General features: G+C 34.4%; 1 protein-coding gene across 2 annotated transcripts in view; it reads right to left on the bottom strand.

Moving 5' to 3' along the window:
- Positions 1 to 25,601, bottom strand: part of SNTG2 (syntrophin gamma 2) — a 280,675-nt gene that overhangs the window by 133,429 nt on the left and 121,645 nt on the right. The window contains exons 3-4 of one of the 2 annotated variants that reach the window (XM_042803276.1): positions 14,551 to 14,607; positions 14,397 to 14,454 (exon numbers count right to left, since the gene is read on the bottom strand). In XM_042803276.1, coding sequence (XP_042659210.1) covers positions 14,397 to 14,454; positions 14,551 to 14,607 — 115 coding nt within the window. The remainder of the gene's footprint in view (positions 1 to 14,396; positions 14,455 to 14,550; positions 14,608 to 25,601) is intronic. The other variant, XM_042803277.1, reaches the window with a different exon arrangement.

Below are 25,601 nucleotides of genomic sequence, written 5' to 3'. Positions count from 1 at the left end.
CCAGAGAGGTTGTGGCTGCCCCCTCCCTGGAAGGGTTCAAGGCCAGGTTGGACGGGGCTTTCAGCAACCTGGTCTAGTGGAAGGTGTCCCTGCCCATGGCAGGGGGGTTGGAACTAGATGATTTTTAAGGTCCCTCCCAACCCAACCCACTGTATGATTCTATGATTTTCACTCAATTTTTACTGAATTCCCAAATCACACAAGAAACATACCATATACTATGTCCTCTGACATTATTAGTGATGCACAAAAACATGCTGCTTAAAGTACACAATGAACAGCATTGACTTAATGGACCTCTAAATTCATAAGTTTAAGTTTAAATATATGTGTAAGTATCTCACTGCAAAAAGAAATAAATGTATAGCTAAGAAACTAAATGAAATAAAAAGAAAAGGCTGGAGAGATTGGTATATAGGATGCAAGAGACTTCTCAAAGTTATCCAGATGTATTTTTCTCTCCTCTCCCATGGAGTGGGCATAACTACAGTCGTGACTGTAAAGATACACCAGCTGCAATTTGCTTCATTCTTTTTTTTATGAAGATTTTTAATCTATGTTTTAAAACATAACTATATGAACTCAAACACTGAAAACTACTTTGTTAGGGACATTTTTAAAACTGAACATAGTCTTTAGAGGACTTCATTAAATTTTATTTCTTTGTTTAAATAAAATAAAAACTTTTCAAATCTCTATATTTTTTACCATGAGGTTTCCTTAATTTAGTTTTCTTCCTCTTTATATGTGTCCAATTTATCGTGGAAAGAAAAGCTGTAAGTCACTCGATAATACAATGTATTTCATCAAATACCTATGCAATTATTCTAATGTGCTGGGTTCCCCACACTGAATTAAGTGGCAGATGGGGAACTGGGACCTCCCTTTACACTTTTTCTCAGTGCCTATGGATCAAGCAGGAAGAAATAATTTCATGTTCCTAAAAGTACCGTATCCACCCATCAAGTAGTCACTTCTAGATCTAAGCATACACAAGCCTGAAGCTCAACACACTGTATGAATCAATTCATTGTGAGAGGTACACAAGATGGGAAAGGTGAGACAGGTACTGGATACAGGCTTAGGCAAAGATTGGATGTAGCAGGTAGCACGGGTTTGGAGAAATAATAATGGGCCTTATGTGAATTAAGGAGTAAGATATTCAGCAGTGCTACAGAAATTGCCATTGATACTACTCAACACCCTGATCATAAATGCCTTAATGGTAGAATGAACTTCCTGCTGACCTACTGAAGATCAGTGAATAAAAATGCTACTTTGGGAATAAGTTATGGGATTCTTGAAAAGCTGAAGACATCCTGCAGAACAGTATTGTAGCTGGCACTTTGTATAGCTGCATAGAATAGAGTGTTGTATCTGCAAAGTTAACACAAGATAAAGCTGGTTTGGCCAGGGAAGTCAGAACCATTTTGTCTTCAGCTTGGATTACATGAAGAACAACACGAACTATAACAACACACAGTTACCACAAGTGTCACCAGGAAAGACTCTAGATTTCATCCAAGCATCTGAGTAAGAAGTAATCACTCTGGACACAATTTTCCTTACAGTTTGGCACATGGCAACCCATGCATGCGACTGATACAAAGATTTCTAGGACAATGTATATGTTAGCAACTGTAAATTTCTTTTGATTTTGTTCCATAAAACAAATATTAACAAACTCAGTCTTTTTCTATTCTAGCCACCCCACTGGGTAGGGTCATGTAGACAACTTATGGCTGTGTTTTTCTTGTAACACTGGAATGGTTGGTGAAGTCACAGGCAAGGATCCTAGCTGGAAAACTGAAGTGTGCAAGAGGCTGGGACAGAGAACGAACGGGTACATTGGTCAAAAGACAACTACTTCTGCTGCTGCTCTTTGAAGTGCTAATATGGGAAAATTTGGGAAACCAGAATTTATAGCAAAAAATTGTTACTCCTCTGTTCAAAAGTGAAAAATATTATTCTTTCTATATAAAAATTATGTAGTTATTAGGATGCGAAAATTAGAGGGAGCATACCAAAAAGGTGAAATCCTTTAACGAAATGAACAATTAATTTAATGTGATTTTTTTTTGCTGCTCTGTGGTGACAGAAAAGCTGAGAGCAAAACTCTGTCCTTTATATTTTAATTAGGAATTGCCTAATTTTGCTTTTGGCTTCCCTTCTCTTTCCCACTGGCGCATAATTCAACATAATTTTATAGCTTTTATTTATTTACTGCCTCAAGATTACTGCAGTACTAAGAAGCTATGCAGACAGATGATAAATGTAGAGAGGCAACTAGAGGACAAACATACGAATCTGTAAAATCAAGAGACATTACCTGATATAATATTGCCAAGAAAATGAGGGTAAAACTGTATCTAAACACTGTAAGTTCTGATCTTACACTACTATAAAAATCAATCTGGGTATTAAACCTTTTACTGTATCATGATATGTAGTTGCATCAGATTCCAAAAAACTAGACAGGATTAGGTTGGCTGCATACTTGGATAAGAAACCCATAAAATAACTGCTGCTGCAAAAATTGATGTTTTCTGAGTCAGTATGTTTTGCTCAAGACACAAGTTAATTGTTAAACTAATGCCTTACCATAAGTGTAAGCAAAAGCATACTTCCAGAAGACACTATTGTATTTGAGATGCAACTGGAATAAGTTAAGAGGAATTTGAGATGATTTATTACTTTTTACAGTGATATAAATTTTTGTCTCAATGGTTTAGCCGAACTCCATGCCAGCTTGTGACATTAATTTCTGGCTTTATCTCGCTGAAAATACCACTATTGTGTTTTTCATAATTTCTTAGAAACTACTGCTATCAATAAATTGATATTTACTGGAAAGGAAATGGCTATTGCATTGAGAAAGAGAAAGGCACTTAACATCTAAGAACTGAACATATTCCTGGAAAAGACCGATTTACAAAGTGTACTGTAGACTCCTTAGTATTTTGGGTACACACAAGTACTGCTGTTACTATCAGGACACTGAGAAGGATCTGAGGGTCCTGGTGGACAACTTGCTGGCCATGAGTCAAAGGGCTCTCAGAAAGAGCATCCTGGTCTGCATACGGAGGAGTGTTGTCAGCAAGAGTAGGGAGGAGATCCTACCCCTTTACTCAGCACTGGTGAGATACACCTGGAATGCCGTGTCCAGGTCTGGGCTCCCCAGTACAAGAAAGATGTGGTCTTATTGAATAAGTCCAGTCAAGAGCCACAGAGACGAAGGGACTGGAGAAGCTGTTCAGCCTGAAGGAAGGAAAGGTCAGGAGGATCGTCTCAATGTGTATGAAGACCTGACAGGAGAGGATGAAGAAGAGGGAACCAGACTCTACTAAATGGTCCCTACTGTCAGGACGAGAAGCAACGGGCACTAGCTGAAACACATGAAATTCCATCTGAACACAAAAAAACACTTTTTTACTGTGAGGGTGACCAAGCACTGGCACAGGTTGTGCAGAGAAGTTTTGGAGCCTCCATCCCTGGGGATATTCAAAGGGCATCTGAACACAGTCCTGGGAAACTGGCTCTGGGTGGCCCTGACTGAGAAGAGGGGTTGGGCCAAATGACCTACAGAGGTGTCTCCCAACCTCAACAATTCTGTGATTTTCAAAGGTGCATACAGGAATATATTTAATATGCTTATATATTTTAGTATATTTGTTCAAAATACCACTAATTTCAAATAACATTAACCTATTGAGGATGCATGTGTTGTAAATAAAGAAATTCTGACTGAAAACTGGACATAGTTTTACAGTTTAATTCTCAGATATTGGCTCTTCTCATGAGAATTGACCTTCACACTCTTTGCAACCCATCTCAGCTTCTGGATCTTTTTTGCTGAGCGAAATCTGGGCTTTCAGTTTCTAATTCCCATTGCTACAGGAGCAACAGTGATACAGGAACTCTATTCATAGAAAAGAAGTATCATGAGAAGCAAAGAATCACAGATTGGGAGCAGACAGATTTTCTTAGAAGTTTTGAGCAGAACTTGCCAGGGAAACTAAGATCCATCCCCCAAAATTACACATGGATAGCAGAATCTCATCTGCAAAAAGGTAACCAAGTCAGGTTTCACTGCCAAAAAACTCAAAGTGATGGACATTTCTAACCATATATGCACTTCCTATTTTTAGTCATATCTAGTACTGTGCTGTAACAAAATACGATTTTCTCTGTTCCAATATTTCTATCTTTTTTCTTTTCTTACACTTTATCTATCTTTATCTGTTTATCTTTGTGATTTCCTATTGCTCTCTCTCCAATAATTTTCAGAGTGACTGTTCCTTATGGGCAGTTCTCTCACACCATTCTCCACTCTATTCTTGAATGATCAGCAAGTATATAATAATTTCTGGAATTATGACCAATTTATGAGAATTCTTTTTAAACAGAATTTGCTTAAACTGGAGATTTTACAGTCAGTAATAAAGCACACCGAAAACATGAGACATGAATTGCTAAAAAGTTCTACCTCTTTTTCAAATTCTTTAATTTTAAAGAAATCAGAAAATGTTGAACAGGAAAAATATTACAGAGCTGAATCTGTTTTGAGAATAGGTGTTTGATATTGGTTTTTCTCCTTCATCTTCTTGTTTTAGATGACCTCAGCAAAAAATAGGTTTTCAGAACATATTGTTCACTAGAATCTTCTATTGATAAAACCATTTTTCTGTCAATGGCTAGCATTGAATCCAATCTTAAAGTAAAACTACTGTAACAACAATTTTCTAATATTTTTCACTGCAAACTATGAATGGGATAAACTTAGCTTTATTACAAACATATATTTTATATATGCCAAAAAGTAAAATGAGTAAGGTTAACAAGGGCAGTTAGCAGTCCCAAAAGCATATCAATGGTCATTAAGGAACTTTAACCTTAAAAAACAAATCCTTTTATTTGCTGCCATGACTTTCAGAAAGCAGATGATATAACTATTTTCTGAGGCCAATTTCAAAATATCATTTTGTTGCTACTACCTAATAATTCAGAGAGCTCATGTAATAGCCAAAATTTACCATTTTTTTATTGATCTGGTGGGAAAAATGGCTGCATGTATACCAAAACTGAGAAGATTAGAATCTGGAAAAGTCTTGGGCATGACACTATTCTTAATTAAATGTGCTATGAAAGACAATATGGAAAGAAGTTTTAAAGTTCAGTTTTATTTCTACCCATCTAACTCTTAGCAGTAACTACTAAAATGCTTTTGGATGGTTTTCTGATTGCAAACAGGCTTGTGACACAAGCTGCATTGCTAGTTTATCACATGATCTGTTAAAAGGACCAGCATACATGGTGATCAAATAGACTTTAGACCTGCTTTAGGAAATGAGAAAAGAAAAATTCAGATGGTCTCAGTTTCCTGAAGAGGTCCAGGTATTTGCATGGTATGCAAATTCTTAATTTGATGCAAGATTCTTAAGTCAAACCAAATGGCAATATGATTCTTGTAGACATTTCCAAACAAGTAACATTACAGTATGAACTTGATGAAGAAAACCTAGACACAAGAGGTTAGTTCTTTAGTTAAGGAAAGAGACCTAATGTAGCTCAGATTAACTTGTAGATGTTGCAGCAGAGAGCCCACAGAAATGCCTATCATGATAAATTCTCACTGGAGAAAAATACTTCCAGTTTTACATGCATTTAGTAAATCGGTTCCTTTATAGAAAAGGATCAATTCTCAAAGTAAGTAAACAAAATTGGAACATTAATAGTGTAAGTACTTTAAAATTTTGCCTTTTTTAAGAAAAGTGATGACAACTAAGATGTGACTTCAGAAAAAGCAAAGCAGATTTTTTTTTAAATGTATCTTCAGAAAATCTTAAAGTGCTACATTACGACTGTCATTTATTACTTGGGATACTTGCCTAACCACAGCTAGTAAGTCCTTTGAGTTTGAAAATAAAAGTAAAAATACTCATACATATTATGTAGACAGAACTCAGAAATAAGTAGCAATAATTAGGAGATAAAAGAAATAGGTATAACTATGAATAAACTATATTTTGTTCCAAAAAATAGTTCTACTAGCCAAACATAGCTAACACTCCATTAAGTCAGTGAAAAGCTATGTAAAATTGCAAAAATGTGGTATTTCTAGGAATATGGTTACTAGTGTTAGAAGCTCCTAAGTATTTTATGTGTATAACTAATCTAAACTTGGTAATATTTTCAGAATTATTACAATATTTCTCAAGTAAAAATAGCCGTGTGCATTTTAAAATTAACCAACCACTAGGTGAATAAACTGACAAAGTAATGTAGTAAACAAAGAGCAGTCTGATCACACAGTTGCAATATTCTAAGGCATAAGATTAGCTCTAGTAGACATATGATTAGTATCACATGTAAAAGACTTTCTGAGCCAAAAAGCATAATACAGACAAGTTATGAATAGGTAACTTTATATAAGGAAATAAATTGTAATCTGGCATCTTCATTTTTTTTTCCCAAATATATAACTAAATTTCCATTAAATTCTCTTATAGTGTGCCAAAAAGTTTTAAATGCTATAGAAGTGATAACTGGAAAACAAACTTGAAGACTAAGGGGGGATGACAAAATTAGCAGAAATACATATTTTAGATGAGTTACAAGAAAAGAAGAGATGTAGTTGTTAAAATAGCTTAAAAAGTCTTTAGTTCAGAAATCAGTAAGGGAAAGATAAGAACAGTGAAAAGACCAAAAATAGAACTTTTCGCAAACTGCCGAAGGATGTTATTAAATTTCTCATATTATTCCAAGTGACATTATCTTCAAGCAGAAGGTCATTACACTTGCTCTTTCCGTCAACTATTCTGTATTACTCTTGACAGCTTTAGCCCCAAAATAATCTGAAAAAGTTCTACTCTGATTTTAATTAGTATCTTCCAATGGAATGGGAATCCTTGTTACAGTTACAAGATGTTCTCTGTCTGGCTGCTTGTTTCGCCAGCTTCTGTATGAAAGTACTGTTGTAAAAGCAAGCTCCAAATCCAAAGTCCAAAATTCCAGTCATCCTCAGAGAGACTTAAGGCAGTTCACTACTGAGCATAATATCTGAATAAAAAAAAAACCATATAGTTCTCTAATTCCTCTGCATGTAATAATTACCATTAGCCTTTTTCTGTACTGTAGTGGTAACAAATTCAAATAGTAACTTTAAGTAATATTTCATCAGATTTCTGCAGTTCATAAGGGAACTACATTGTCAGTCAGAGGTGAATGGAAGAAAGAACACAAACTTTACATGTCAGTGGCACCCTAAGGCCACAGTTTATACACTCAACTGCTACCTGGAACAAATGATAACGGAAACAATATAGTGTATTTTTCATACCTTTCATTATTTAGTTTAGAGTACAAGAATGATAAGCATAATATGTCCACTGAAATTGCAAATAATGTTTTTCAGATTTTATATCTACCTTGTTGTTTCATAAACTGCAAAATGCACCTTCTAAACAGAATATTCATCATAAAACCTATAAAGCTGAAATACAATTTCCATAAACATTTTTCTATTTTAAGACAGCTGTTAAACAAAACTATCTTTTATTGAAAGTTGATCTTCACATGCATGAAGAATTTGATCACCAATTTACTCTCTGAATACAATTTCTTTATGCACTTAACAGAAAAGCATTATTCAGTATCAGGAACCTAATGCACACATTTTTAGACACAAACATATATACGTATATATGTACATGTATATAAAGACTCATTTTGGGAAAGTACATAAGCAACTGCCTAAATGTAGAGCTGGACAGCTAATTCACTGTTTCTATTTTTCAGCCAAACCAAAGGAATGAAAACAAATTTTGACCTAAAATGCAAATGCTTTAGTTTTCTCTGTAAAAATTAGTTCTGGATTCATCAAGCTCTTAAATCCTACTAGAAAATGAACACAAATTCTAGAACAAAACAAAATTTCTAAGTGAAACTTACAAACATTTGAACTCAAGTTTTCTTCTGTCCATGAATTATTTAGGAATAATTTTATTGAATAAAAATATGCCTTTCATTGTAACAATGAAAACATCAGAATCTTAAAAACATTACTAGAGCTGATTTTAAGTATATGCCTATTCAGTTAGAAAAAAACACTTAAAATTAACTCTCTACATCGTTCCACCTGAAAAATTCTTTATATTTAGGTTAAGAATTTAAGTCTCTTGCTTCAGCATGTAACCCTCAAAACAAATCCCAGTAGTAAAAATTGTTCTAGAACCTAAACTCAAGAATTCATCCACCTATATGCTTCTCACTAAATGTACAATGACTGCTATTTGTATCATGGGACCTTAAATATTGTTCTTAACTATTAGGTTGAATAAAAATACTTTCCTGAAATGGTTATCAAAGTACCTTCCTTTTCCTTCTTGACTGATCTTTAACAGTTCATTAAGATGTCTTTTCTATTAAGAGGTACTGCCTTTTGAGGCTTGCCAGTCTCAAGGAGGCAACAATAAAAAAAGAATGTTCTTCTATGCCTTCTGAAAATAAATTTAGAGCTGGAGGCATAGGTCCAAGAGAGACTGTGGTGAGCAGATGTCACCAGCTTTCCAGCAATACAGAAAAATAACACTGGCAAAGACAATTAAAAATTAATGGTAGAAAATATGAACAATCTTTTTTTAAAAAATAATAAATTTGTAAATTATATTAGGAAACTGTGTAAAAATACTAAATACCATCCAGCTTCCAATGTCTTGTGTTCAAATGAGGCCTTACTTATGTTCAAAGATGGCCTTGATGGCCTTGTATTCAGTCTTCACCTTCTTTAGCATAAGGCATAACACCAATTTTTTATCCATTCTGACTTCTTTATAAGCTCAAATACCTCCATTTGGGTTTAATTAATCCTTAAACTTGACTTTGCTGGCTCAGGGGAATGAATCTCCAAGGCCAATGAAGCAAAGGTGAGTACAGCTGTAGGGATGAAGGTCATCATCTATGAATACAACCATGCTGTGCAGCTTAACTGTAATCTCACATCATGCCCACAAAATTGTTCAGACTAGGCTTGGTTAGCCTAGTTATACCACTCTTGTGGGTGACCAGAGTCAACACAGAAAAAAATGCCTATGGGGGAAGTATCACATATGCTTCTAAACCATCTTTGCTTGGCATATAAGTGTAAGTAAAACTGTTAAAAGCCCTCATCAAATTGACACCATGTCCTCCACACAGATGGTCCTGAATGCAGGCAGCCAGGATGTGATATTTGGACACAGTCCGTGTTTGCAGAGCACACTGTTTTAAGCCAAGAACGTTTCAGTGGCTGAATGTCCTGAGTTTGTTCTAATCCTGACAGGGTATATGGCATCCCCAGTCAGAAATGGGCTAAACACATAAAAGAAGATTTTTCAATACAGCAGAATGTCAGTTATAAGTTACCTCTTATCACAGAAGGTGGGAAAATGCTTTCAAATTAAGGTTTTAACTAATTTTGGCTCTTAAGAGAGGATCTTTTTTGAAACTGGCAAAAAGCAAGTTATCCTTATTCTGCTAGGTTTTATTTAATTTTACTTAACTATTTTATTCACGGCTCAGTGAGCTGAATTCACTGTTCTGTTTCACCTTTACTGCTTGTCTAACTCTACACATTTTATGAGATACCAGCAGAGCTCACAGCAGTAGCCAGATTATTATAGCAGGTTTTACAAAAATGGTAAATTGCATCAAGGTAGCAAAATGTGATTGCTAACTTGATAGTTCTGCAACACAACAACGAAATTTGGTTTCTTTATATTTATACAATTAAAATTTCCAATTCTACATGCAGCAAGTCACTTGTACGTATGATAATAGATTTCAAAGTCCATTCGCTTTTACAATCCCCACTTTTTAGATTCCACAAGTTCATAAAGACTCTTTAGTAAATAAAAATAGGAATAACAAATAAAAGAAAGATGTAAGCACATTAAAGTTCAACACTTTACCCATATATTGTGTATAAGGATTCTTTACAGTATATTTAATGTATATGACAAAATACCTTACAGATTCACTGCACAAGTAAGCCTGAAAGATCTGACTCCTTTCAAAGTTCAGGATATTCAGTTTCACATCTTTGAGAACGGGACTCTCCATCTATTTGACTGTAAACCTACTGCAGTCTTTACCATAAATTAAATGTTAATACTAATTATAACATGTATAAAAATAATACAAAGCTAGAAGTTATTAGCAGATCACCAACTATTATACAATGATTTACTCCATCTTAAGCCCATTCTAAAAGGAAGACAGAAGCACTACTGTATTAAATTACATTAAAAAAAAACAAACCAGACAAAACCAAAAACAAGATTAGAGAAAGCACGAATCAGTCTTAGAAAATCTTACTGAGAAGATTCAACATCAGTAGTATCTTTTCATAATCTGGGAGATTATTAGCAATGTTGCTAATATGCTGAGTCTACTGGATGTTTTGATATATGGGTAGGAGGAAAAAATCCTTGTTTTGGAAGTGAAATAACTACTTATAGTATTAAAATCACTCTCTAGCTAATCATATCATTTTACTTTTGAATTTATAAATGTATTTGCATTCTCTCTGGCATAGGATTTTTGGCCCTCTGAAATTAATTCTAGCAGAAGCTTTGGTGGTATGAAAAAAACGTAACCTTTGTTAGAATGGAAGATAGACTACACAGAAAAATGTAAAATGCCTAAACTCAGTGGTAAGTCATTGGCGTCAGCAAAACTTGCTTGCTCTTAATAGTGTTGAGGAGGGCATGTGCTCAAGAACGCAGGACATTTTTTACTCTGATTTGTACTACATTGGACATTTGTCTCCAGCACTGAACGATCACTTAATCTTGTCTTTCAGAAGTGTAAAGCTATGCTCTTGAACTGAGTTTCTGTGTACGTTTCAGTGAACTTGTTCAGGCAAGTCTTATTGAATAGTGATCTAGGATAACTTAATTTGAAAGTTATAAACACAGTAATCACAGCAGAGAAGTCTCTAAGCCAGTCAAAAATGTAAGAATAGTATTTATTACCAGTGTTGCTACAGACGTGCTTGTGTTGAATAATGAAATAAAATCCAATTGAAATGTTCACCCTATCTCAACAACTGAAGTGCTGTTGCCTTCAGCTCCTGCTTAGGTCAATATCAACAAAATCACTTCTATATTTGAAAAATGTAAAGAGTACAAATATAGCTGAAATTATTTAGGATACACGAAGTTTGTACGGATATAAAAAAAGAAGCAATTGCTTTATTCTATTATACTTCTAACTTTGGAACTATAAAATAGTACTGTTATCCAAATTAAGGTTAGGAATATGAATTTGAAGTGCTGTCATATAATGGGCGTTAAATTTTACAAAAAGTATCACAAGTTATCAGACATTTTAGGAAATCAGTAATTTTGTCAGTAAGGAGAATTTTACTCAATAAATTCAGATATTTTATTCAAGGACCCCAAAGAATAAAATCTCTCAGCATAATTCCTGATAAGAATTGCCTTTTTTTATCAGGTAACTGATGTGTTTTCAAACGTTACTGCATGATAAAACTTTTTTGTTTTTTATTTTAAATTCACTATATTAGCTTGAAGCAGCAACTAAGTTCACTGCTTAACTTGAAGCCACCTTTGAAGATAGCCTATCAGTTTCACCATTATTAGTACCTTGTATGATGGAAATCTACTGGTGATTTATTCACATTATGAGCATACAGATGCTCAGTCCAAAATTTAGTTTGAGATAAATCTGTATGAGTCTCATCTCTCTCTCATGCTTAACATTTCTTCTCATTATATCCAAACACAAATATTTTTCCACATATCCTTTTATACGTAAATATATATATTTAAGTATGCATATGTGTTCATATATATATGTATAGGGAGAAAGAATGCACTTATTTTTAGAACACTGTTGTTATTTTCGCTTAAATAATATTACCAGATTGTTTCCTCTAACATTAAAATACTAGAATCTTAAAACAGAAAAATGACCTCAAGGACATTTGTGAGTTAAACTTGAACGTATTCTCTTAATTACTATTAATTACAAATTAAATATGATATTATTGAAGTAGCGCTGTGAGTAGCCTTTGTTATTATCTTTTTTCTAGACTGAGTAACAGCAATACTGAGATTTTTGAGATCATATAATAAAAAAATATTTGCAGTACAAGAAGGTTCTGGATTTCCAAAAATTTTCTCAAAATCTTTTGAAGCTTTTTAGAAATCTGAATTTCCAAAAGAAATAAATAAACACAAAACTCCACACGTTTTTCTGTTGCACAGACACTCAGTAACCAAAATGGGAGCGTGGGAAGTAACGTGCCACAAAAAGCATTCACATCACCTATCTCTGATTCTTAGCATCTGCAGTGCTAACTCAATTGCAGAATCCCTCAGGCTTCAAGGGACCTCGGGAGTTCCCCTGACCCAGTCCCAACCCACGCTGAAAGTAGGGCTGGGATTCTCTTCTTCACACCAGTGGTGCAACTGATACTATATAGACTACTTTCTTCGTACCTTGTCGGGTGTGTCAGTGTCCTCATGCCGTTCAGTGATTCGTCCAGGACCACTGCCTGTGGGCTTACTGTGGCACAGCAGTGGGGGTGGTACAGAGGTGATACTGCCTCTGATTAGAACCGCTACTCACTCTGGAGCTTCCTTGGACAAGAGGCTACAAGATCTTAAAACAAGTACCTTCTAAGAAGAGATTTTCAGATTTCAGGTAAACAGCCAACCCCATAAAATTGTTGTTGCACTTGTTAATCTACAAATAAATGCAGTTCATGAAGAACTACCTACAATGTACGAAATACTGAATATAAGTATTTTGTATACAAACTCACTACTAACCTTGATTAAAAGTACTACGTCCTAAGAGGGCAGGAGAGAGCTTTCCTTGTTGGTGTTTAATTTCCTGAATTACTTTCCTTAGACCTATATGCTTATATTTATTATTATTATTATTACTATTACTATTACTATTATTACTGTTATTATTATTATTATTGTTTGTTTGTTTGTTTGTTTTCTTAGTATGGTTTATTATGCTGTGTATTCAGAAAGCCTATCATTGTTCCATATACAATAATACAATTGACATACAAACACCTTATCTTCCTCACTCCATAAACAGTATCATAAAAAGAACTATCATACTCGAAATACGTGTAAGTACTGTGCACAGGAAACTTGAAGCTGTCTTTCCGACAGGATACTGGCATAGCCAGTCCATTCAATATTCACTAGATATCAGCTGAAAATGGGTTACCAAGTTTGGGTATTACATTTCAAGCAAAATAAGGACCCACTGAAGAAAACGCAGAGGAGGAAAACAAGCACTGCCTGCAATCTAGTAAAGCACAAGGCTCAACATGAGGCCAAACAAATGTGTTTCATCTCCACTGCAGCAAAGCAGAAAGAGAGGCTGGTGAGTTCAAAAGATCATGTCAGTGGGTCTGAACTCTCTAAGGAGCAGGACATGCACGGAGGGTCACAGTGCAGTGCTCTGTCTTTTCTTGCAGGAAAGGTTACGTGACATAGGTAGCTTTCTTCTAGAGAAGAGAGGAAACACATAGAAGCTTATCATAGAAACATGACAGATCTTCAAATATGTAAAAGAATGCCTCAGCAAAGAAAAGAACAAATTAGCCCCCATATCCATGTCCACCAGAGAAGAAAATAAGACTTTGATTTTCATCAGCTAAGACCCTTAGTTCACCTTGCAAAACACTGCCCACCCACGTACAATGGTTTTTCTTTTCCTTACTGAGGGGACCCTTTGTTTTACAGAGCAGTTCTCCAATTTGCCAAGATCAGTTCCAGGTCTGACACAGTCCCCCAAAGGTTCCTTTTTCTAGATAAATATTAATGCAATACTGAGCCAAGTTAGACTACACTGATTTAGACCTTGTGTTATCATCAACATCATAAACATTACAATCACCGTCTGTTTGTAGCTAGACACAGCTAGTCTTGCCATAGAGCAGTGATTTACTGTGTGGGAAAAAAAATATGTCTGGCTTATATTTTTTTATCCTCTGAGTTATTAATCACATCAACAGATTTCCCCTGTCATAGTTTTCTTTTAACAAGTAATTTTTAATATTTTGTTTACTACACAATTGTCTTACTGCAGTAAAAAATATGTTTTCTGACACTAATACTTATCAGTAAAATTTCAAGTACAGGTCCTAAAGACTTGAAAAGATGATAGATTTTAAATTAAACACAAAGACACATGGAACATTTGGACATTTATAGAAAGGCTTAAAGATAGTGAGAGGCTGAAAGAATGAGCCTTACATATGTCTTAATTCTCAGTTTAAAGAGCATCTAATTTAAAAAACAAACAAACAAACAAAACACATATATTACAGTACTATGTAAGTAAATAACATAAATATATGTTACCTGCTTGGTCTTTAAATATTTTTGATATGACGACAGGCACTTTGTGCTCGGCACCACCCTGCAAAAGATGCAAATTAAGTATGAGATCTCAATTAAGACTGGAGTGAACTAGTGGTACTAAAAATTAAATGAAGAAATGAGAAGTTATCCATACCTTTATGCTTAAGCCCAAGCCACCAACTGGTTGTCTACGAAGTGTAACAGTTCTGTGCTTTAAAAAATTGTAGAAAAAATAAATTTAGGTGAAAATACGATATCTGAATAAGCATAGATGTTTTTAAACTGCTTCTACTTTTAAAAAACTAATTCTCAAAGGTACCCTAAAATTTGAGTGATCAAGTTCAGTTCTGAAGTATCATTCAACACTGACTTATAGGTACTTATTTAATTCCTTACCATAAAGAGCAGAACTTGTGTGTGAATTGCACATGCAGACTTTTAGTATGTTTTTCTATTGCTGAAGTGATATTTTTCCTAAACAGAAATTATTACCTGCTTTTTCTGTGTTTTGACAAACATTTTTATGAGAAAACTATATGAAGAGCTTTGAGATGCACATTTTCATAGCTGATTTACCTTCTTCAACTGATATCATGTATGCACATGATGTTTATTCTCATTTTTCATTTACAATTAACCATGTTTTCGAATGCATATCTTCAGACCTATACCAATTTTTGCAGCATATGCCAAAAGGCTCTTAGTAATAATCTGATTCAAATGGTTATTTTCTTGCATTTCATGTTTAAGTGCATAAAGAAGATAAACATTTATCAATATTTTCTACAGCAACCTATCATATGTTTAACAGGATGCTGAATTTGACATTTCATTAATGTGCAAATCTTGGTGCCTGACAACATAACAATAGCACTTCATCTGTTGACAATAATTATAGAGTTGAGGGGAACTTCTCTGCAACATGCTGTACATACTGCATAGAATACCCTCTTTCACCACCTAGAAGGGTAATTCCTGAACATGTAAGATAATTTTTTTTTTTTTTTTTGTACATCAGAAATTATATATGAGATTACTCCTATATGTATACTTTCTGATTGGGTATTTTATGATTTCACTAATTCAGATAAATTTAAATTTTGATTTCAATAGTCAAGCCCATAATCTTATATTAACAAGTTATTTTCAGTTTTTTTTTCCTAACACTCACCTTACTAGACATATGTTGATATTGACTCAGGGGAAAGAGGAATACAATAAATCATAAATTTCAGTATCATATTAGGAGGATAAAACTAATGAATACGGTAAAAAATATTAAGAATACTTTTATATATAATTTTCAAAATTTCTCTCTTCTGTTTCCATGAACATTATATAACACCAGTTTGTTCTCAAAATGAAAAACTATTATATTATGACACATGGTACCTGACTTATATAGAAATGTTTATATGAGTTAACTTCAGATTATACAGTCCAGCTTTATTGAAATCTGTGCTAATTCAAATTGTTTCATATGTTCTTTTCTTCATTTTGAACTGCATCAAAACTTTTGATCAAAATTGTCATATGCATTAGGAAAGTTCAGATCCAATCTGTGTTGGAATATGTCTCTACCTTTAAATTCAGTGACTCATTCCCAAGAGTAATTTTCTATCACACAAATCCTCTCTGCTTGTTTAATTAATGTTTCTCTCCACCTATACTTACACCCTGTAAACAGATTATCCCACTATATTCCATCACATAGGGATAATGGAATAAATATTTTGACAGTTTAGGTTGCTTTAGCATTATTGGACAACAAACACAAATACACTACTACATGGGCAGCTTTAGCCATTGTATAAAAGACAAGCAAAGTATTTATTGGCATCTTATACATTCAGCTGTAACTAACGTGTATTTTTATATGGCAGATAGGTACATTTCAAATGATAATACTGATGATATAATTGAATTTGTAGCCCTACAAAGCAATCTATTTGCATAACATATTAGAATAATCTTGATATTTGTATTTTCATAGTTCATAGAGTTGCTTATTATAGAGCTTTAAATATTCCTATTAAAGGACACCTTGAAAGAAGGTATTAAACATGTACCTAAATGTTTCCTACATAACAGTTTTTTTAATTAGAGCTACATTTCAAAAATGCAAAAACTTCCTACTTTTAATGATGTTCATATTGCAAAACAAAATGCCAAAAGCTGAGAATAATCAAATATCATAATCAAGATCATTTACAGAAACTTATTTCAATCCTATGATCATGTATCATTTGCTATGACTATGACTAGATGTCATACAACACTAAACATCATATTTAATTTTCTACAGATAGATTTTTGTAATTGATTTTGAATATTTAAAAATTGAACAGTGTACAATTCCAGAAGATTAGAAGAAAGCTAATACTGGTTCAATATTGAAAACATAAATAGAGCCATGGAACTTCATTATACTACAATGCTATAAGGTCAAATGATAATAAATCTGGCAATGAGCCATCCATTCCATTATGGAATAACAGTAAAACCAGTTCTTAAGGATTTAAAGAGAAGTAATTTTAAAGGAGAAAAGTGTTATGGAAAACACTTTTTCAAATTACATGAATACTTGCTATGAAACTTCTAATCTCGATGACAGACTACCAGTGTTGTAATAACCCTTATAAGGCAGTGATCTGACACCTCACAAAAACTTGATGAAAAACACAGAACTATTCAAAATAACACAGTGTATTTTAAGCACATATAAATTAGCTAGCTAAAAGTTTTCAAAACAAAATATAATTGAGATAAATCTATTATTTAGTGGATATGATTCTTGTGGGATAGTGACGGTACTTTGGTTATTAAAAAAAAATCAGTGATCAAAAAAAATCTAAATTACTGATACTAATATTTGCAAAGGACAACACTTACGATAAGGTAATGATGAACAGGACAAATTCTAAGCATACAACCATTCAAAGTCAAGGTCATTTAAGGTCATCCTTGTAACAATGAAAACAGTTGAAACTGACAGAGAGAAGCACTATGTGGCAAGAGGTGGTCTTGCAAAAAAACCAAATATAAGTCATCCTGAGTATGAGAAAAAAAACTATGTTCCTGTATAACGCCAAACCCAAAACCACCAGTGCAATCCTACATCATCAGGCGACTATTAAGAAGGAGCAGAGAGACTATAAAATATTTCTGTATTTGGCAGTGATCCATACACTAAACAATACCGCTAGTTCTGATGCACTCATTTTGAAAATGATGCAAATAAATTGGAGAGGCAGCAGGCAAGAGCCACAAGAATGCCAAATAGCTTGAGAGATTTGTGTAGTAGTGAAACAGATGCCAAGAGTTAAATATATTTAGCTTTTTGTAAGCACTTTTCAGGGATTATCAAGCTGTTTTAAATTATCTTCCTTGGCAGAAGAAGACCAAATCTTACAGACAGATACAGTGAAAATTTCAATGACTTGAAGTGGAAAACAGATATGTTCAGTCTATAGACACAAGACAAGATTTTAAACTTTGGTAGTATGACACACTATAACTGGATATTTTTTTAAAACTTTTTTTAATAGTGATATGGCCTTGAGAGCTTACAGTGTACAGATATTTATTTTTTTATATTTATTTAAAGCATGATCTGTCACATTACTTCATGAACACAAATTTAATTTACTCCTAAAAACAGTATTATAAAATACTCATGAGGTTTTTTTATGCTAGTAAGCAGTACAATATTTAGGTACATTCATACAAATTAAATTAGTTTCACAACCTGCCAAAAGTATCTTCATTCTACAGAGCAAGAATGGAGGCGCACAAAGACTTAGGGACAATTAATTCCGTTTTAGTAATTTGAAATGCTTAAATGATTTTTCTAAGTATTTGTAAAAAATTTATCTGTTCGAAGTATTTTATTGACCAGCTTTAGCCTCAGCTTTGAATGTTCAGCATTTTAACACATCACCATTTCACAGTAGAAGATAAGATGCATGCAATTCCTGATCAGCAGTGTTAATTTGGTGTTAGTTTATGTATATGACATCTAGGATTATCTTGCATCTCTATTTCAGGGCAAGGATCATTCACCACTAGATACTGAGATTACCCTTTCCTTCCTGTAAACCCTCAACTCATTCCATGCACATCTTCCAACACAGATGACAACACAAAGCTAACATTCAAGAGACAACAGCCTGTGTATTTCTGACTTTCTAGTATTTGATCTTGCAAATTCATTTTAAAGAAGGAAATTTTAAAATAAATTTTTAGGAAAACCCACGAATTTACATGGCTCATTATAGGATAGTTTCCATTTAGTCCTTCATTTGGACCCTTAAATTCATAATGTAGATGCTCAGTAGCTAATGAGCCAAGAAAAATAAAAGCCTGTGGGTAATTTAGAGGAGATTCAACATTAGATACATGCCAAAAACAAGACACTACTGAACTCAATTTCAGATTTTGTAGTGAAATGTGTTAAACATTAATCTCTTTTATTTGACCTCTCCTCTCTATCCTCTCTGACTTAACATGTTGTGGTCCCATTCTCTTCTCAGGACTTTTCTTTGCTTTTGTTCTTTCCCATCTTGTTACTCAAAATTCTGGAAGGTATTTTTAACTTCTTTAAACCAAAGAACAGACTATTTGTCTTACAATTCCAGTCTCACAAGACATGTCTATGCTAAAATAAAGCAGAGTGGAGGACTTTCTCCACCAAAACAACACAAAAAACTCCCATCCACACTACTAAATTTCCCTTCCTTGAAAACATGATGACTACAACCCAAACTGCCTAACTGGGACAGTACATGACACATATCATCTGATTTGGCCTGAGGAATTGTTTAAGAGAGTGATAACTGATATTGGCCAAAATCAAGACAGAGTACACCAACACACAGTATAGACAATTTGGCAGAAGTCAAAACATAGCCAGGGAGAACACACACATGCAGTGTAGAAAACTGTAGCCAGTGTTGACTGTATGCTACAGTCGTGTTTTATTTTCTAGTAGAGATGAAGTCACATAAACCTGTGCACGGTGGATTTTGCAATAAATAAACAGAAAGAAAAAGGACACCAATATACATTAACCATGTGCACGGATGTAAATTAAACTATTTCTAATTATCCTTACAAATACTGGCAGCAATGGTAGCCATGTACAATAAAAACATACATGCAAATTAACATACATCTTGGTGTTAGATTTTCTTTAAAATCTGATAGAAAAGCATGTAACATTCTGACAGTTGTTGCAGAGTGAGACAAAGTCCTTGGTCCAAAGAGCATTAAAAAAATTTCTCTTAACATACTCTAAATGATGATGCTTCTATAGGTGGTACTATAGATACAATTCTAATAGCATCACAGTAATAAATAATTTTATAAAATATATAATAAACATACTAATACTGGTACAAACGTATGCTTGTAACTGTGAGTAAAAATTTTAGCCAAACTCAGGTTTCATGAAAGTAAATCCAACTAAGAACCCTGTTTGCCAAAACAGAATTTGCTGGTTGTGTACTTTACTGATAATTCTGTCTACTTGCCTCTGCTTCTTCCCTTCAGGCTGTCAGCTGTGGAGAGTTGGAAGGACAAGACTAACTGATGATATTTCATCAAGAATCTTTTGCATTAAAACCTAATCTTCTACACAAATTTGGATTAAATACCCAACCAACAGGTTTTAGCATGGTTAAGATGACCTCTGTGAAAACACAACTGTGTGCATATACAGTAGGTTTTGCAGTCTAAAATTGAGGATTAATGTTCATTTATAGTGGTGACAGAATAAAGTTTCCATCAGATATCTGTTTCCAGGCATGTACATTGAAATTAACCTCAAATTTTCATAGAATGATCTATGGGGAACAGAAATCAGTAAGAACGATGGTGCCCAGCCATAAGTGTAAAGCAAGGAGGCAAAGGCAATGACAGAAGCAGATGTCTGGCTGTCCAGAGAATGTGTTAGTTCGGAAAAGTCTGACAGACCTTTGCTATTTGCTGGTGCTCAACAATAGAAACAGAAAGCTGCAAATCTCTTGAACACAGAAATCAGCTTCAAAGGGCTGTCCTTCCATCTTTTCTCATAGAAGAAATGAAACCAGAATTCATGGAAGATGAGAGTTTTCCAGTTCACTGTGTTAGTATCAGAGGTCTGAGTACCATCCCCAGAGGAAGAGGGCATATAAATATCCAGCTCATTGAGAAGATTTTCAGGAACATCATACAGCAGAACCCACAAGTTACATCTTGCAGGATGCAACAAGTTGGATATGTGGGAAGTAATTCCACTGGTAGTTCTCACAATGGATGACATCAATGTACTTTCTCGATGTAAGAAGGCCGTTCTTAAAGCAGTGATCTCAGACATCTGTAACGGTGGTAGATGACTACCAAGCAAATAGACAATACATTTATGACTCCAGGAAGAAGACTCCAAAATGTTTGACCAAGCACGTGCAAGGTGGCACATCCCACAGGAATCCTGCTTATCCCAAGAAGCACCAGGAAAGTTTGGTCTGCATTTGTACCAAAAATGTAGGGAAACTCAGGAAATAAGTTCTAGGTATGAAAATAAGGTAGCAAAAAAAGAAGCTAGAAACCTAGACTTCTATACTAAGGCTCTCTGAAACTCTTCCAGTAGTCCTTGTACGTCTGGGGAAACAGGCAAAGTTTTAATGTCTGCCTACAAAGATGGCTCAAGGAACATGGATTCAGGTTCATCAGAAACTGGGGGCATCTGTGCAACAAAGGGATCTTGTGCAGGAGGTACAGACTTCATTTGAACTGTAAATAACACAAATCTGCTGGCACTTAAAATTAAGGATGGCCATAACTGTACTGTTGGAAAAGTTGACAGGTATGGAAAATAGTACAGTTGTGGATGATGCTTCTGTTATGGATATAAACAGAGACAGTCTGTATCTTGAAGTGACGGACAGGTCAGGGAGGGAATAATACAGACAGGAAATGTAAAACAGAGTGCCAGGAATAAAACTGAAATTGCACTAAGTCTGAACTAAACAGAGGTATAAACACTCTGAAGCAGTAGAAAAAACTCTAATACTTGGATGTGAAGTATATGAGAAAGGTAAAATAGGCGAGATAAACAGCAGAGTAAATGCCTTGTGCTGCAGAGAACTTAGACTCAAATAAAACTAATAACCCAATTACCTCAAGTAAAACAACAGATTCCACAACAAAAGCAAGCAAGAGTCTGTATTAGCAGCCACTCAACTAGGACGATAACTGAAATATGCGAAGAGGCAACAGGAATGAGAAATGTAATGGTGTTAACAGACTTCACTTAATTTCCAGTAAATCGGACAGAAACACATAGGATATGTAATGCAGTCAACAAAATCAACAAAAAGCAGGCCTGTATCAGTCACTGCTTCATGGAGTTCAAAACATTAGACTCAATACTTGCCGTAGTCTTGAGTATAGCATGAAGGACTTAGTTAAAATTTTTACAGTTGAAAAGATGCTCTGTAATAGCAACTGTTATGTACTTCACATTCAACATTTATACAACTGTGATCCCAAGAAGGGAACTACGCAAAAGTACGGAATCTTGTTGAAAGGAAATATAAAGAGAGCAGTTAAGAAAACTTAAATTTTATAGGCAGTGTGAAGAGTACTTAAGGCTACAACACTGGAAGCACAGAGCCAATGAATGGCACTCATTAGAAGGTCTTAATTAAGAGAAAAAGGAAAATTGCATGGCTAAAGAGGAAGGTAAAAGTGGTTATTACGTGTAAAGACGGATGGACATCATATTCAAATGAAGACAGGGAAAAGGAACATAGGCAAATATAATTGAAAAACAGAATTAGGCAGTAGCAGTAAAGAGAGTTCCAACAACTGCCAAGAATAAACAAAATTAATAATAAATCTTCAAATCTATCAGGAGAAGGAGGTCTGCCAAGGAAACTGCAAGGCCAATTTATGATCAAGATATAAAAGGCATACTCAGAAAACGTAAGGCTACTGAAGGGAAGATAAATGAACATTTTTCATTAGTGTGAAAGAAACTAGAGATCTTCCTCCAACATTCTTTGTAGCACAAAGGATGTATGGATCTGTCTGAATTTGAAACCACTTTAGAAGCAAATTGAGTAAGTAACAGTAGCAAATCATCAGAGTCAGATAGCATTCACACTAGTCTTAAAGGAACATAGGCAGGAATCAAAGCAGGAGCCCTTGGAGTGATATTTCTCAATAAAGCCTTGATACATGAAGACTACAACACTGAAAAAAATATACCATTTTTTTATAAAAGGTTCCAGTTAAGGCTTAGGAAACTTAAGGCTTGCACTGAACAAATTAGAACAATTTATAGAGGAAAAAAAAAAATAATCTCTAGACAGTGAGAGAAACTATAACAAAGAACAGAATTGGCAGACACTTTGATGAACTTGAACTGTCTTGGAAGAGGCCACATATCTTTTACAGGCAAGTTACGAAAATATAGGAACCGTGAGGGAACAGTCTCACACAGTTATATTGCTAACTTAAATAAGAAGAAAAATAGATAGAAAACAAGGGAATAGATTAAATGCATAATTCTCACAATGGAAGAAGGTCACCCACCAAGTTCCACTGTTGCGTGTGTTGCAACCTGCATTATTTGAAATACTCAAGAAGAACTAAAAAAAAAAAAAAAAATGTAGGATCAGTAAGATTAACCTTGCTGCTTACTGAGACAAGAAGAATAAGTGAACTGAAAATATTTGCAGAACATCTTACAAAATAGTAACCAGGCAACAAAACAGCATAAAAAAAAAATACAGTAACAGATCAAAGCTAGTGAGAGAGAGTATTTTTCCCATTTATATTATTTATATAAGGAATTAGGATTGATTGTGAATCAGTCATTACTACTAAGGGGTAACACTTTGGGGTTATTTGGAAGTCTTAAGAAAAGAACAAAGAACATCATGACACCACTGTAGAAATCCAAAGTTCTCCCCACCTTGAAAATTGAAGACCCTTTTGGTCCCTTTCTACCTGAAACTGCTAGAAAAGGTTCAGAAAAAGCCAGTAAGGATGATGGAAGCACAAAACTGCTCCTGTACAAGGGATAACAGAATAGGCTATATATCTTCATTCAGGAAGAGACAGAATCGGGATCAGAAGGGCTCTTACAATATAAAAAAAATGTATAGAGGACAGTGAATGGGAATCAGTTTTTATAGCCTTTTCCAGTACAAAAACTCGGAGGCATCAAATGTTAGTATTAGGAACAAGGATCAGAATAAACAAAAAGATATGATTCTCTGTGCAATGTGTAGTAGATTCTAGAGTCTGGTGAGAAAAAATTCTGAATGTTGAAAGCCTAGATATGTTCCAGGGGCTATTAGAGAACTATAACAAAAACAAATATGTTACGAGCTAATACAAAACTGCATTTTGCTCAAGAAGGCGCTGAATAATTTGAGGTACGGAAAGTGTTAAGAGAAGCACCACATATTCTTGCCCTGTTTAGCATTTCTAGGGAAACATTAACAGCTGCTGTTGGAAAAAGCACAGTGGGCTCAGTAGATTTTAGGACTGACTCAGTTCTGAACTTTTTATGAAACAACAAAATTCCATGACTAGAAAATTTGGACAGAAACCCATACTAGCTTTGCAAGCAACTATGAAAGAAAATTATACTCCAGAACTTTTTGCCAAAAATGAATTGCAATATTTGTGGGAAAAAAACCCCCACACTATAATTTTGTGATATTAATGATAATACCATGCACATATGCAGCTGTAAACCCAGTGTTTATGTCTCAGTCAAACATACAAACAACTTATTTCACTTTTTAGTTGCCTGCAGGATATATATATTTTTTCTTTTCAGACTAATTTATTTATGGTTTGAGGATAAAGTGAAGCAGACATCTGTATCAGGCTTAAAAAAAAAAAAAGAAAAAGAAATAAATACAGAGCTACAGTTGACTGTATGATGGCTGTGTAATTTTATTTCATTATAGGTAAAGAGAACTCTTTAGAAAGTATTACTAATTATCAATCTGAACAAGAAAGCTGAAAATAGTTTTTTGTTTTTTTTTTTTTTTTTGCTTTTTAACTACCATTTTGTTTTGCTAATGATATTCTTTAATAGTATCTACATTTTATTAAAATTCTTTATTCTGAAGGCTTCCAAAGTACTCAATGCATATACTATAATGAACGCTCATTCCAGTTGTGCTACGAAGCAGAAGTAATTATGTACCTCCCATAGCATACCACATAGTAGGCCTGTTTTGTTTTGTTTTCTGTTTCTAGGAGATTAGGGGAAGAATAAGTGCCCTGCATGAAACTTGAGAATACTTTTAAATAGACAGAATGTAATATTTAAAACTGTAATTGGCCAGGATACCAACATGAAATATTCGTGTCTTTCTGAGATCTTTTATTGTTGCAAGTTGTCAAGGATTTTATTACCTGTTTCTTAAAGTGATACTGGCTCTGTAATACCTACCACTGTGTTTAAGAATTGGGGTAACAATCTGGCCATGACATTCTCTAGTGTCTAAATTCTGAGAAGTAAATGCACCGACCAATGTCAAACGTACCAGCGATGGAAAGAGAAAGCAGGTTTGCCTGCTAAGTGGCTGACAAGTGGTTTGATCTGCTCGTATATCAAGCAGTTAGCTCTTTGAGCAGGTAGGCTGGCTGTCGCAATTGCACTTAGTCTACAGTGGAAGAATATGTATTTTGGAAATGTATTTGCTCTTTGAACAATAAATTGTAAAGCTCAGAAGGCCACTAAAATTTTCACTTTTGTAATGCTTTAATTATTAAAGGAAATTCATATTGCCTAATTGCACATGTCTGAGTAAAACTTTTGTCTTGTTCTGATGCATAAAAACACTGGAGCATATATAGGTGTTGATTGAACAAGCTTGTGTATATTCAAAGACAACCAAACTGCATTTAAGAAAGCAGACTGCTCTTTGTGAAAGACTAAGATTTACAGCCTCTGAAATGCTAGCTAGGTACAAAATCAAAAGCAATTTTTAGGGATGAAATTCACATAGCTGCAACAGTGCAAGGACAAAATTTAAATTTTGGGTTAGAAGTAATATTTAGGTGTGATCAATCTGTCTTCCTCTCTCCTGTGCAATAACATTTACAATGCAGAAGGACCAGAAAGTGACCAGTGGGTTGTATCTCATCAAAGCACATAGCTCAGACAGGGGCTTTATTTCAGAACAATATCTTATT

The sequence above is a fragment of the Tyto alba genome, unplaced genomic scaffold, assembly GCF_018691265.1.
Source record: "Tyto alba isolate M040663 unplaced genomic scaffold, T.alba_DEE_v4.0 Super-Scaffold_40, whole genome shotgun sequence".
In the NCBI taxonomy this organism is placed as follows: domain Eukaryota; kingdom Metazoa; phylum Chordata; class Aves; order Strigiformes; family Tytonidae; genus Tyto; species Tyto alba.
The sequence above is the reverse complement of the archived record's forward strand: the minus strand, read 5'-3'. Positions and strand labels throughout refer to the sequence as shown.